The sequence below is a fragment of the Micromesistius poutassou genome (assembly GCF_964030765.1).
Source record: "Micromesistius poutassou genome assembly, chromosome: 14".
NCBI lineage: Eukaryota > Metazoa > Chordata > Actinopteri > Gadiformes > Gadidae > Micromesistius > Micromesistius poutassou.
In genome coordinates this window covers 5592941-5607666 of record NC_140284.1, presented here as the reverse complement: position 1 = coordinate 5607666, position 14726 = coordinate 5592941, and the positions used below count along the sequence as shown (strand labels likewise).

The window sequence follows — 14726 nt, the reverse complement described above, 5'->3', positions numbered from 1 at the left end:
GGAACACGTTTCCTCCCCGCGCTGAAGCCCAACAGAACCTTCCGGCTAACTATTTTTAATGAATTCCCTCTCAAACTACAGTTGTGAAACCTAGAACCCAGCTGCCCTTGCTTGGGAAAATCAAATCATTCATTCATGGATACTCGGAATTCGTGTCGCACAGCGGGAATTGTTGAAGAAAATCAGCTATGTTCAACAACAGCTGTTGTTGAACATAACTTTTTTTGTCTCTATGTAAAGCTGTGAAATTGTATGTCTGGGAATGAGCAACCTTAAAAAAAAAAATCACACATTTTGACTGAAAGTCCCTCCTACCGCTGTTCAAAATGCCATTAAAACCATATGGTATGAATTCATGGCAGTGGAATCAAAGGATCGCAGAAGGTACCTCAATAACAATAACACATCATACTCTTTTCACTGTACTGCTGTCATCAGTATTCAGGCTAAGCTCAGCTTTACAAGGGGCCGGGCGTTTTGCTCTGCTACACCCAGTCTTTGGAAGGCCCTCCCTGCCCATAGGAGGGCACTACAGTCCCTGGACTCAATACGGGGCCTAAAGTTCCTCTTGTATCGGAAGACATTCAGTTCATTTAAGTTAGCGTTTTATAGTTCAAGCTCAAGTCTACAGCACTTTGAGATATCTTAAATGAAAAGTGCTTCATGAATACAATTAACTACAATAATTATTAAACTACAGAAGAAAAAAAAAACGGTATAAGGAATATGTTGCACATAATATCGTATACCGCACTGATTAATAGGTTTGTTCTGTTATAGCCAAATGAAAACCAAAGAACGACTGGGTGCACGGCGGGCGGGCGAGGCGTACCGGAGGTGGCTCCGTGCCCGGCGCTGACGGCGTCCTCGCTGATGGCGTGGAGCTGACACACGCCAGAGTCCTCCGCTCCCATGTGCATGGGCTTGGTCAGGAGGAACTTCCTGTCAAACCACAACCACAATGCTAGCAAACAACTGCGCTTATACATTTAACTAGGCACATACAAATACACACACACACACACACACACACACACACACACCTGCATAAAGACAGACAGGTAATCATAAAATCATATAATCATAAAAATGCAAATGCAAGGAGCAAAAACAGAAAGAACAAAATACTGAAGAAAAATACACAAATATAAACAAAAATATTAAATCTAACACACCATTTAAAAGAGAAGAAGGGGCAGTAGCAATCAAAAGTCTAGAAAAAAGTTTTCAGGAGATACAGTATTTACAAGATAGATAGATAGATAGAAAGAAATATAAATAGAAAGATTGATAGATAGGCAGTAAGATACAATCATAACTCAGTGACAGTGAGTGACAGATAGATAGAACAATAGATAGAACGTCATATCAAAAGATAGATAGAGGGATATACAGACAGATAGATAGAAGGATATTCAGAGAGTCATGCGGGCAACATGTTCTTACTTGTTGCTGTTACTTTCTGTCAGCAGCCAGCGGTCCTCTGCCACCAGGTACACGTCCTTCAGGTTAATGGGCAGGGAGATGGAGTGCACCTGGCCCTCCAGGACGTCCAGCACCTCCAGCTGGTTGCTATGGTCACACACACACACACACACACACATACACGCACATGCACACACACACACACGCGCATGCACACATGCACACACACACATACGCGCACACACACACAAAAAAACATGCAATCCCACAAAAATACACACACACGCGCAGAAGGTAAGACAATGACAATATATTATATTAAACAATATATAACAATATAAAAACATAGACTACGTATACTACTATAATACAAAATAGTACACTATATATGTTTACTTACCCATCCTCCTTGAAGAAGAGGAGCCAGTTTTTGTGAGCAAACTCACGGCACATCTTATAGCTGGCCTGAAAACGACAGACACATAAAACTAAATTAAACACCAAAAAACACAAGGCAGATTTTGTCTTTCACACAAACACAGATAACTTCACATGGAGATGGAAATGGAACCGGCAAAGGGAGGTAAAAATAACTTGTCTGTGAATAATGTTGACAAGGTGTGGACAGGGGACATCATAGTGTGTGTGTGTGACCTCCTACTGTTTACACATCTAATACCGGTTTTCTTTAGACTTTATCCTGGCACTGCTATACTTTTTAAATGATTTATATGTTATTATATCCTTTTTATTGTTCATATTTAATGCTGGCTTGTAGGTTTTATCCCTGCACTGCAGTACGTACTTATTTGCACAACCATCATGACACACATTCTCCAAGAGCACTTTAGCATATCTTTTATCGTCCATATTATCCATATTATTATATTTTATTTGATCATCTTGTTTATGTTGTATGTGTGTATGCTGTGTGTGACGTGTTCAAGCTACTGTGACTTTGAATTTCCCCTGGGGATCAATAAAGTATACATCTAGCTATCCTAATCTGGCCCCCTAATCATCCATAATCATATAATTGGCTAATTCATTGATTCCCTCACTCTCCACCTCAAGCTGGTGTGTGGTGAGCGTCCCGGCACCGATTGGCTGCCGTGCATCACCCAAGTGGGTGCTACACATTGGTGGTGGTTAAAGAGGTCCCCTTGTCACTATAAGCGCTTTGAGTTTCCAGAAAAAAAAAAAACCTGCTATATAAATTCAATCAATTCTTATTAATTCTTATTCATCCTCTGACCTGCTGCTCCTTGCTGCTGCTGCTCCACCAGTTGGAGGCCTTGGTGACGGGCGGCTCCGCGTCCGGAGACAGAACCAGCCTGCGCACCGCCCCGCTGCCCAGGTCCAGGTGCAGCACAGTGTTACTCTGGAGCAACACGCACACACACACACACACACACACACACACACACACACACACACACACACACGCACATGCATGCACACACACACACACACACACACAGGGCAAGGGAGGGAGTCAACACTTGGTTAACCTTGGAATAGTGTTAATTATGATGTTATTATGTTATGGGATTTAGAATCTAAATCCATAACATAATAACCATCTACATTTTAGATGGATAACACCTGTGAGCAAATCAGTCATCCTGTAGGTGTGTGTGTGTGTGTGTGTGTGTGTGTGTGTGTGTGTGTGTGTGTGTGTGTGTGTGTGTGATCGTGTGCGTGCGTGATCGTGTGCGTGTGTGTGTTTTTGTAGTACAGCCACCAGATGGCGCTCATCTTCCACTGTGCTCAGCAAGGAGGGATCGCTCTGACAATCTAAATACAAATGGAAACGAGAGCTTAGGGCCGTAGTCAGTCTTCAACTGTTGCCCCGTGAACATTAGCACATCACTCGTACTCTGTGTACGACCCTCACGCGTGTTTACACAGCGAGTACACACACACACACACACACACACACACACACACACACACACACACACACACACACACACACACACACACACACACACACACACACACACACACACACACACAAAGCTGAAACGGCGACGCGTCTCTCCGTCGTTTACCTTACGACGCGAGCGAAGGGTCAGCCGACGCTGAGCCGAGGCAGAGCACCGCCGCTTTGTCAGCCAACATTACCGCTCAGATTTACGGGGCGCGTCTCGGTAAACACAGCCTAGCCAGCGACGGCCGTTCATCATTATCTATCGTCGTTAGCGTTATTTATAATTGTAACGACTGGCGCTTCGAAGACATAGCAACCGCCTCCGTGGAGATAAACGGCCCCTTTTACCGTTAGTGGGACTATTTCAATCCCACACGGTGCGCCATTTAAAACATTTATTTCAGATATGTGCAGTATAAAGGCTAGATTTGTGTGTGTGTGTGTGTGTGTGTGTGAGTGGGTCGGCAGCTCCGTGCCAAGTCTCCCAGTCATGACGCACTGAGCTTCATCTTCATCTGTCTTTTATGAGAGGAAGCTCTGGAGGAGCTTGTGTTGAACCCCCCCTCCACTCTATCCCTTCCTCCCCCTTGCTTACGGCTCCCGTCTCTGACATGACATACAACACACACACACACACACACACACACACACACACACACACACACACACACACACACACACACACACACACACACACACACACACACACACACACAAACTGACTGAGCTAACTCATACAGAGTAGGCTCCGGAGCTCTGCGATAGATCCTGCCTTCGAGGAAGTGTGCATGTGTGCAGAACAGGCAGTGTGTGTGTGTGTGTGTGTGTGTGTGTGTGTGTGTGTGTGTGTGTGTGTGTGTGTGTGCGCGTGTGCGTGCGTGTGTTTGAGCATGCATCTTATGATTTTTCATTCTGACAGACGTCCTTTGAAGGCAATGAGGCTCTTCTCCCACACACTGTCGGCAGTGTGTGTGTGTGTGTGTGTGTGTGTGGGGGGGGAATGATGTCAATCATCTTTGCGGTTTCGACATGTTCGGCAAATCTGTTTACCGACTAAGCAACACGGTTGTTGTGTTTCATAAAGGAACTACTAGGAGGCAGGTTTGTGGTGAAAGATTTTAAAATGCTCCAACGTCCTAATAAGGTCCTACAAATCTGTGACTTGGCTCATTTGAGGTAAAAGGTTGTATTTAGGTAATCAACCATGATGTGAATCCCCTCACGCTGATCCCAACTTCCCCAATCGTCATTGCAAAGAGAAGATGGATGGCATGAAACTGTCGGTTTTCTCGTAGTCTTACGGGAAAAAGGGTTTTCCCAGCATGAAGAATGTTGTGAAGTGACTGCGGCCAACAGGAAATGAATAGAGACCAAACTCATTTACTGGGAAATCGAATTCATTTTTGGCCACGGCAATGAGAACAGGTGTTTAATTTAAGCCTGCAAAAGGATGTGCGTACTTGCATGTGTGTTTGTGTACGCGGGTAAGTTATCGACCAATCTCGTGTGAGAGTGTGTGTATGCCATCGCATAGTTTGGATATGTGTGTTTGTGAGTGTTTGTGTCTGTGTGCGTGTGCGCGCGTGCGTGCATGCGTATCGCTGTCATTCCCCCTGGGAGAGCGATGACCCATGATTGAACTGTATGATGTCTGGACCTCTTCATATTTAGACACAAGAAACATGATCTTTCGCTAAAGGTATTTTTAGAAGTCCTCTTTTTGCCTAATATGCACCAGCTGTAGAACTGTTCAGGAAAGGGGCGGGGGGGGGGGGGGGGGCTGTTAGAATTCATTGTTCATGTCGTTCCTCTCCCTGTCCTCTCCTAATCTGGCTTTTTATGAGACAACTGAAATGGGGAGCAGAGGGGGCTTTGAACCAAAGCAGACATTCACACTTGTGGGTGCATTCTTATTTGTGTGCGTGAAGAAGTCTGAAGTTAAGACAGCTTTTTATATTATGGATTTCATCTGAGAATGTGAAGCTTGCTTGGCAATGTGTTGTGTGTGTGACTGTGTGTGTGTGTGTGTGTGTATGTGCAAATCCTGTGTTTGTGTGTGTGTCTGTGTGCTGTGTGTACATCTGTGTTGGTTTGTCTGTCTGTGCGGGTGTTTGTCTGTTTACGGGAATTTCTGTGCATGTGTGTCTGTCTTTCTGTACATGTGTGTGTGTGTGTGTGTGTGTGTGCGCATGTGTCCCAGTGCCTGTGTTTGTGTTTGTCAGTCTGTCTGAATGTGTGCATGTATCTGTACACGTGCACGCTTCTGTACGTGTGCACGTATCTGTGCCTCTGTGTGTCGGTACGTGTGCATGTGTTTGTACACGTGCACGTATCTCAGCCTGTGTGTGTGTGTGTGTGTGTGTGTGTGCACGTGTGTGCACGTGTGGTACAAACCTGCTCCTCGTGCAACACCACCTGCCCATCCAGGGGGCTTCCCAGCGGGGCGATGGTGATGAAGGGCTGCCAGACCCCGCTGATGGTCCTGGGGAAGACGTCGTACAGCTCCATGCAGTGGATGGTGTCTCCGCGCTCCTTCATGGAGAACAGCGACACGGGGTTGCACGTGGCCACGTACAGCGCGTCTGGAGCACAGAGGGGGAGACGGAGCGCAAGTGAGGATGAGAACCTGCAGCGTTACCGTTCATCAGTGTAAAGTTAGTGTCGTGCGTTGTGATGAGCCCAAAGCAACACAGGGTGAAAATTAGTAGCGCGACCGCAAACAAAACAATTTAATCATATTGTTTGAGTAGTTTAAAAAGTAATACAAATATTAAAATGGTATCAAATTGGATTTTACATGCAGGGAAATCTCCTGTCACGTTGAGTAATTATAACAGCGTTTTAGTAACGGTTGGATCACCGTAGCCCATTCATTTGCAAGTCCTGCCGTTTTCCACATGAATGGCAGTGAACAGCGCTTAATGACAGCTATTGAATCGTCCACTGTGATGGCCTTTGACCACGGGCTTATTTCACACACTGGGACTCTTCAGTCACAGAGACATATTCTAATTACACCAATGGGGTCCTTGAAGTGAAAGTGCTCCATCTCAAAAGGTTTTTCTTTATTTGGCTATTATCATATCGACCCTGTAAATCAACACGAAAGCGAACACAAACCGATTACACAGTTTGTGTGTGTGTGTGTGTGTGTGTGTGTGTGTGTGTGCTGACCGTCCTTGGTGGCCACGTCACAGATGATGTTGACCTCATTCATGGGTAGGTGCCAGTGGGCCTTCTCCTCACTGAAGCTCAGGGCCCGGCTCTCCTGCCTGTCACAGGGGTAGCCCTGCACCCGCAGATACGCCGGCCCCTGGCAACACACACACACACACACACACACACACACACACAAAGGATTGCACACCTGAGCATGGTACATCGCACAGTGTACTTCCATCTCTTTCCAATGGTCACTCTGAACATAACAAGGTACTTGAAAAGTAACAAATAGATAAGGTTTGGGCCGGGACACACTGGGATGTTAGAGTGTGGACTCACAGTAGGGAGATGCAGAACGATCTGGATTTGGATGAAGTGTCTTCGACAAAGTAAATCATCGGGTCAGAGTTAGTTGTATTGTCTCGGTTGTGCGTTCACCTGTGCGTTTGTATGGTTGGAGATGCTCAGAAAGTGGACAACCATTTGCAAGATGCTTGTCAGTAGTGAAGGGAAGGCGGGAGCAGGTGAGTGGGGACTGGCCTCTCAACTGCTAATTGGTGACAATGATGTGGGACATGCGCAGACAACACATCCTTTGACTTTTCTATACACATGTTTATTTCTAACCGAGCCCTGAGCGGCTTGAGGACACCGGTGTGTTTGAACCAATGCACGAATGAGTGTGCGACCGGCGGCCCGGCTGACACCGATAGCTGCGCTCACGACGGCAGACAGGTGCGCCGGCTTGTCCAGTGAGCACGGGGTCCGCATCGGACTGTAATTACCTTCACGTCAATTCGCCGGGTCTCCGTGGGGCAGAGGAGTTTGCGGCGGGCGTTTCCTCCCTGGTTGATGGTCCAGTGGCCTGACATGGTGACCTCGGGCAAGGGCAACCTGTCACATGTAGACAATCATTCTCATCAGCAGAATAGTTTGTGCCACGGGCGCACGTCGAACGAGGCGATTACACATCTGTGCCGAGTCGCATGTGCGCTTTAGAGTTTTAAGGGTGGACGATGAGCAGATGGTAACTCAAAACGTGTTTGTGTTTTTCTTTAGCGCAGGGACGCGAGTCAAGCGGGTTTAGTTTATTTTCAGCTAATCTTAAAAAATTACTTTCACTCACGGCATTGCAATTCACCAAGGAACCAATTTTTGGACTCAAGCCGCCGCTAAATGTTTTCAGATGGAATCGGCCCTGTTTTTGTATCCTCCACACACAGGAAAAAGTCCCGAAAAAGACTCCCATTGAATCGGCAGACTGAAGAACTGAACAGCTAGCTCACGGGTGTTGGAGATCTGCGAGTGCTTGACTCCCCACCCGGCTTGTTGTGTCTGGCTCCCTGTGCGCCCTGACCCTCCCCGTGAAACACAGCTCAACACCCAGCCCCGGAGGTTTGTTACAGGCGGGTGGGCCAAGGGACAAAGCACAGCCGCAACACTACGATAATAACAAGGAACTCTGGACGGCCCCTTTGAATAAAAATACTCTTTGTACGAATAGATGTAATAACAAATAAGAGGGTTTCTAACTCTCCATCTCTGGATTTGGAAATCAAGACGGCCAAGGGATGGTTGGTGAGTCATCACCTGAGGTGGGTAATGCACTCATCTCATACGTGGAGATCCAGATGGCTGAATTAATTGTCTTAGTCAGATCGTTTTAATATAGATAAATACAGATCATAAGTGGAATCAAGTGTCTATTTCAGGTGGTGCATGGGAGAGTGTCACAAATCATCTTAATCCTAACTGTTCAAGGAAAATAGTTGTTTCTTCCCCTGTTCATGTTCACACAAGGAATACAATCAACGCTACATTTATTAAACAGTCAAAACAAAATTCACAGGAGACGGAAGAAACAAATATTTTCCTTTATTGTCAACAGACAGATCTGTACATAATGAGGGGACTTGAATCAGTCCTTTCCTGCCTAATGCAATGTAATCCTGCATGACGACCGTCCTGTAATCCTACAGACCATGATCAGAACAATCAGGCACAAGTTGAGCAGACTTCATGGAAGCCACATGTTTTGGCAGAGGCCAACCCAATGCCCTTTCAATAATGATACTGATTAAATAATCACTAAAGTGAACATAAAATCAAATAAAAGGAGGTTAAAATGAGGTATTACATGCCATACATTATTTTCAAAATCTTTTAAAATAACTTAATATGTGAACAAACCAGAGGTTCCGATAATTAGTCGAGAGTTGTCTAACATCTCTATGACCCTAACACGGATCAGAACTGATCACTCCCTGGAAGTGGAATAGTACCAGATGCCTTCAGTTCAAAACCTAGCTAGAGATAACCAATGGGTCGTCCAAAGGTAGAATGAGTCTACAGTACACATTAGGGGCTAGTGAACGCACCCATCGCCTTATGGCCTTGAGGCCTTGAGGCCTTGGATCTCCTATTAGGAAAATGTTCTTATGAGGTATGTGGATGGAGCCAGGTGGTCTGGCCAGCAACGATGATCCTCCCCCCTGATCCGCAGCCATAGTTAGTGTTTGTGTGTTTGTGTTGGCTACATAAAATACGTTACACACCTTTCTCATCAACTCCCTTTGGAAAGAGGCTTGACTGAAATGGGATCGCCAAAACAACGTTCTGCGTTCATGATCAACATCAAGCACTGCATGTTCTGTGTCTGTATCAGTGTCTGTGTCTGTGTCTGTGTGTGCCTGTGTGCGTGTGTGCGTGTGCGTGTCGGTGTATGTGTCAGTGTCAGTGTCAGTGTCAGTGTCTGTGTGCGTGTGCGTGTGCGTGTGTGCGTGTGCGTGTGCGTGTGCGTAGCCCTGGCGGTCTCGGTCTTACTCCTTGGCCAGGCTGACGGAGGAGGGCTTGGCCCCGATGGGGATGCCGTGCTTGTGCAGCGCCTCGATCAGGACGTCCCGCGTGTCCTTGTTGTAGGAGTCAAAGTCGAAGACGTTGCGCACCACGTTGGCCAGCCCCTCCTCGGGGAACTTCTGCAGAAGGGAACAGGCCGGAAGAGCGTGAGGGAGGGAAGGGAACAAGAGAGAGGAAGGGGAGAGGCCAACGAACACGGCGGATCCAGAACAAGGGAACAGGGATTGAGGAGAAAGGGGAAGGGAGACGGAGAGGATGGACGAAGCACAGAGAGGGAGGGAGATAGAGAGTGAAGGAGGGGGGCGGCGAGAGAGCTAATAACATTTACAATGCCAACAGCAGTGTGTGTGTGTGTGTGTGTGTGTGCGCACATGTGTGTACGTGTGTGTGTGAATTAGTGTCATGGCATGACAAGTGAGTGATTTTGTGCCCGGTGCTGGGCATCAGAAGGGGAAGCCAGTGTGGAATAAAGGGATGCTTAAAGCAGCCTCATTCATTCTCTAGGGCTCACTTTCCTTGGGCCTGAAGCTCTGTCACAGCCTACCGTTTCCCTCAATCACTCCTCCTGAGAGCCATCTCCCACAAACTATGCCTTCAGCCGCTGGTGTCCTCGCGTGTGTGCTTATGATGATCCATTATCATGACGAAAGGGCCAATTTGGAGGAAAACGTATTATGAGAGAACGAAAGACAGAGAGTGACAGTGGGAATCGAGCCCTATTACTATTGATACGGGTTAACGTTACGCTCATAATTTTCAATATCACGTATCTAACTGTGCTGCGATAAGGAGAAGCCACAGTTAATAATGGCCACCGCTAAACATGATCTATTCGGCGAACAACAGCACATCTGCCGTCTACAAGACGACATAACGTCACGGATAAATCGTGCTCCATTGAAGACCACGGCTACATGGCCAATAGTTACAGCTTGGAATCACATCAGGGGAAGATTGAACTCTATTGATCTGGGAAGGGGGGGCTTGCGGTGACAAACTTGTGCATGTGCCCACTGCCAACATGTGATATGATAGTTACAGGCCCTCTGGCAGCCCGCTAAATCCCCACACACACCCACACCCCCAAACCCTGAAGAAGTGTCGGCTATTTCCACTTATCGATTTAGAGCCCCGCTAAATGAGCCAGTGTGTGTGCTGCTCAGGCGGCCGATTTATAGCACCCCACCCACCCATCCCCCCCCACTCAATCTCCCCCCCCCCTTCATCCCCCATCCACCTGGTGATTGATGACGGGAGGTGGGAGGCCTTTGGGGAAATCTAGCGTACAGGTTGGACGGCATGCTTCATATTATTGATCTATGATCTGCTCTCTCTTTCTCTCCCTGTTCCCTCGCCCACAGTGCTGCCGTCCTGGCTCGCTTGTTCTTCTTAATCCAAAAATAATCCCTTTATGTATATGATTATAACTACATAACAACTACTACACCCAGATCAGGGAGTGATCGAGTCTCACAATAATTTATACTACTTTCGCATAGGGGCAAGAATCTTCTATGATTGCATCTTCTATGATTCCGAACCGATTAGTTTCACACCCCGATTTTCACATGCTGTCAGTTTCATAGCAGTCGCCATCAAAAGGAGAATTCACGCTCTATACATGTGCCTGTAGTCATCTCCTTTTCCTTTACACGCTCCTTTGACGTTGATAATGGTGGACAGACAGACGGGGAAGAATGCAGATTCATAGACAGACATCAAGTCTGGGGGGGGTTGAATGTTGTCCGTGGAGAAGATAGGAGGCGGTCTTCCCTCGGATGAAGCAAGATGGAAATATGGAACCGTCATGCATTAACGCTGTGCCGTGAGTGTGCCTAAAGCTCAAAGCCCACCGACTTTTGGATCATATTTTTAGCGGACCCAGAACAAAGTCCAATCACAGTATTTTAGCCTAGTTCAGCACATAGAGCGTGAATGTAGCATGGCTGTATTTTGCAGCTAAATGGATGCAAACATTCAAAAACATTGCATCTCTCCCAGGAAGGCCGTTTGACTTGGGCTCAATGACCGCCGAGGAACACGGACCACTGTGCCGTCGCGTGCACACCGCACACGCGTCGTGTTTACCTGCGCGTGTGCGCGTCGCGTTTACCTGCAAGTGCTTGACGATGTTGACCACCTCCCTGGTGGAGTAGGGGTAGGTGATGGTGCCCTGGTCGGCCATGGAGCGCAGCTCCCCGAAGGCCGCCACCAGCTTCTGGAGGGTGGCCTCGGGCACCTGGGGGCCGTACTGCCTCAGCATGGCCAGCTCCGCCTGGGGCTTGGGGTTGTCCACGGCGTGGCAGCTGAAGATGTCCCCTGAACATGTGCGGCCAATCCACCAGTAAGTCGTCAGTCCACACACACACACACACACACTGCTTAATGCCTAACCCGCCCGGGCACCGGTTGCCTAGCGACGCAGGCTTCATAGCTTCCCCCCCCCCCCCCTAAAATCCCCTAGATTGACGAGCAGCAGGCGATGCACGATGCATGCTTGCACGATAACTAGCAGCGCCTCAAACAGCTGAGGATGTTGTCCAAGTGGATCCTGTTTGTATGGATTGCTTGTGCCAAAGCCCCAGAAGAAAGGACTACTGGAGGGGGGCGGGTCGACCAACAGGGGACATTGCCCTCTGGAGAAGGGCACCGATATTGGGAGACACAGTGGGTCACCAACAGCGACCCTTCCTTGGGGGGCTGTGGCTACAACTAACTAGTACATTGCTCAGTGTGGAGATGAATAAAGTGGAAGAAGGGCTTTGCTTGTGACCGGCCGCCGACCAGAGTCTCCTGGGCTGACAATTACGATAACCAATACCTCCCGGGGCTAACAAATCCTTTTGTAGACTCTTTTGTGCACAGCTATAAAAAAAAACATTCTTACACGGGATTGGGTGGAGGCTGAAAAGATTTCCCCTGGGCTTGTTCTTGTTGGATTACACTATTCGATTAGCCTCTGTAACATAACATTACGTAACTTTGCTAGTTGGTAGCTTGATTTTTCTTTCTATTCCACATTACAATAACATTCTTTATTCTTTATTCTTTATTTGAAGGATAGCCCCTTGAGATGTATCATCTCATTTTCGAGGGGGTCCTTACAATAAAAACAATACAAAGATAGCAAAAGTAAGTATTAAACATAAATCCAAACACATAAGCACAAGGACAAACACATACACTCACACACCCATGCACACTCCAACACTGCTCCCCAAAGCTACCCCCCCCATCCCCACCCCTCACCAGCCAATATTACAGAGTACAATCAAAAAAAATAATAATAATAATAAAATAAAATACTAATAATAATAATGATAAATAAAAATACATAAATAAAAAAAAAAAAAAAAAAAAAAAAAAATCCTCAATAAAATGAAGGTAGACATTTGTACTGAAAAGCATACTATACACCAATATAAATACATTTTCTTGCATACACAAGTCAAATATACAGTACATATTTGTAGATACACATACAGTATAGTGACAAAATGAAAGCAGGTATGAGTAGAATGAGTCCTAGAGAGAAAAGGTAAGATAGATCAGAAACAAGAGCAGGATGTTTTATAATGCGTAGCTAAAGATGATTTGAAGATATGAAAAGAAATGATAGACCTAAGTGAGGAAGGAAGGTTGTTCCACTCTGATGGAGCTTTGAATTTGAACGCCCGACGACCAATTTCTTTTTTGATTTTAGGTGTGACTAGAAACAGGTGATCCGTGTGCCGTAGACTGTATTGAGAAGTAAAAGGAATTAAGAGTTGTTTCAAATATGAAGGGAAATTAAAATAGATGCATTTGAAAGTAAAAATTGACCAATGGAGTTGCCTTCTGGACTTAGGAGCAGGCCAGTTCAGGGATTCATACATTAGGCAGTGATGGGTTCTAAAAGGACATCTGAGCACAAATCTACAAAGACTATTATATAGCACATTAAGAGGACGGAGATTTGTTTCAGTGGTGTTACCATAAATAACATCAGCATAATCCAATATTGGAAGTAGTAATTGCATTATAAGTCTTTTCCGGACTTCTTGAGAGAAGCAGTCAACAGAACGATAGAGTGATTTCAGACAGCCAAATATTTTCTTGGTGATTGAGTTTATATGAGGTTTAAAGGATAGCTGAGAATCAAGCCAGAGGCCTAAATATTTAAATTCTTCAATTTGATCTATTGTTGTTCCATCAAGAAGATTAATAGACCAGTTACTTAATAACAAAGGATCAGGTCGAGTGCAAAATAACATACTATATGATTTTTTCTTATTCAACAGAAGCTTATTTGAAGAGAACCATATTTGAGCCAGATTGAAATCAGATTGTAGAGAATATTGAATTTGTGAAGTGTCAGAACTGGAAAAGTATAATACAGTGTCATCTGCATATAAATGAATTTCGCAGTCAGAACAGATTTGAGGAAGATCATTAATAAAAATTGAGAACAAAAGAGGACCTAAGGATGAGCCTTGTGGAACACCTTTATCAATGATCTTGAACTCTGAATGACTTCCCTGAAAGGAGACACACTGACTTCTAAAATGAAGAAATGAGTTAAAAAATAAAAGAGAGTTAATGGAAAGACCAATAGCATACAGTTTATCTAGTAGAAGATAATGATCAACCATATCAAATGCTTTTGAAAGATCAATAAATATAGCACCTGTAGGCATATTGCTATCAGCAGCTGACAGTATATCGTTTGTGAATTTTAGAAGAGCAGTGGTGGTTGAGTGATTAGGTCGAAAACCTGATTGGTGTGGCGATAATATGTTATGGTCAGCAAGATATTTAGATAATTGATTAAATATTAGTTTTTCAAATATTTTTGCTATGCTATTGATGATTGAGATTGGTCTATAATTATTGGTGTCTGAGGTGTCACCTCCTTTATGAAGAGGGGTTACTCTAGCGCTTTTCCATGATGACGGTGTTTCACAAGTTGCGAAAGATAAATTAAATAAGTCAGCCAGTGGAAATGACAAAACATAAGAGGCAAGTTTAAAGAACTTAATTTCCAGACCATCTGGACCAGCACTGCATTCAGAGCTTAGGCTATCAATAACCCGCTGAACATCTATTGGAAAGATGGTTTTGAAGCAAAAGGAGCTGCTACACCTAGTCTGATTCGAGGTAAGACCAGAGTAAGTGTAACCAGATGGAGAGCTGTCAATTGAAGAGAAGTGCTGGCTGAATGCCTCTGCAATTAATAAAGGTTCACTCACAGTTTGATTGTTTAGTCTAATATGCGTTGTAGGGCTTTTTGTGGATTTATTGGTTATAGAATTGATTCTCTTCCAAAATTTCTTCGGGTTTTTAAAGTCAGTTGATAAGCAGTCTTTATAGT

General features: G+C 45.4%; 1 protein-coding gene across 1 annotated transcript in view; it reads right to left on the bottom strand.

Moving 5' to 3' along the window:
- vwa8 (von Willebrand factor A domain containing 8) overlaps positions 1-14726 on the bottom strand; it is a gene marked incomplete at its 3' end in the record, with an annotated part of 49189 nt that overhangs the window by 7368 nt on the left and 27095 nt on the right. Inside the window, exons 25-33 of the mRNA XM_084478896.1 lie at positions 11490-11695; positions 9344-9495; positions 7306-7414; positions 6533-6671; positions 5753-5940; positions 2681-2806; positions 1826-1890; positions 1447-1572; positions 833-942 (exon numbers count right to left, since the gene is read on the bottom strand). Coding sequence (XP_084335022.1) covers positions 833-942; positions 1447-1572; positions 1826-1890; positions 2681-2806; positions 5753-5940; positions 6533-6671; positions 7306-7414; positions 9344-9495; positions 11490-11695 — 1221 coding nt within the window. The remainder of the gene's footprint in view (positions 1-832; positions 943-1446; positions 1573-1825; positions 1891-2680; positions 2807-5752; positions 5941-6532; positions 6672-7305; positions 7415-9343; positions 9496-11489; positions 11696-14726) is intronic.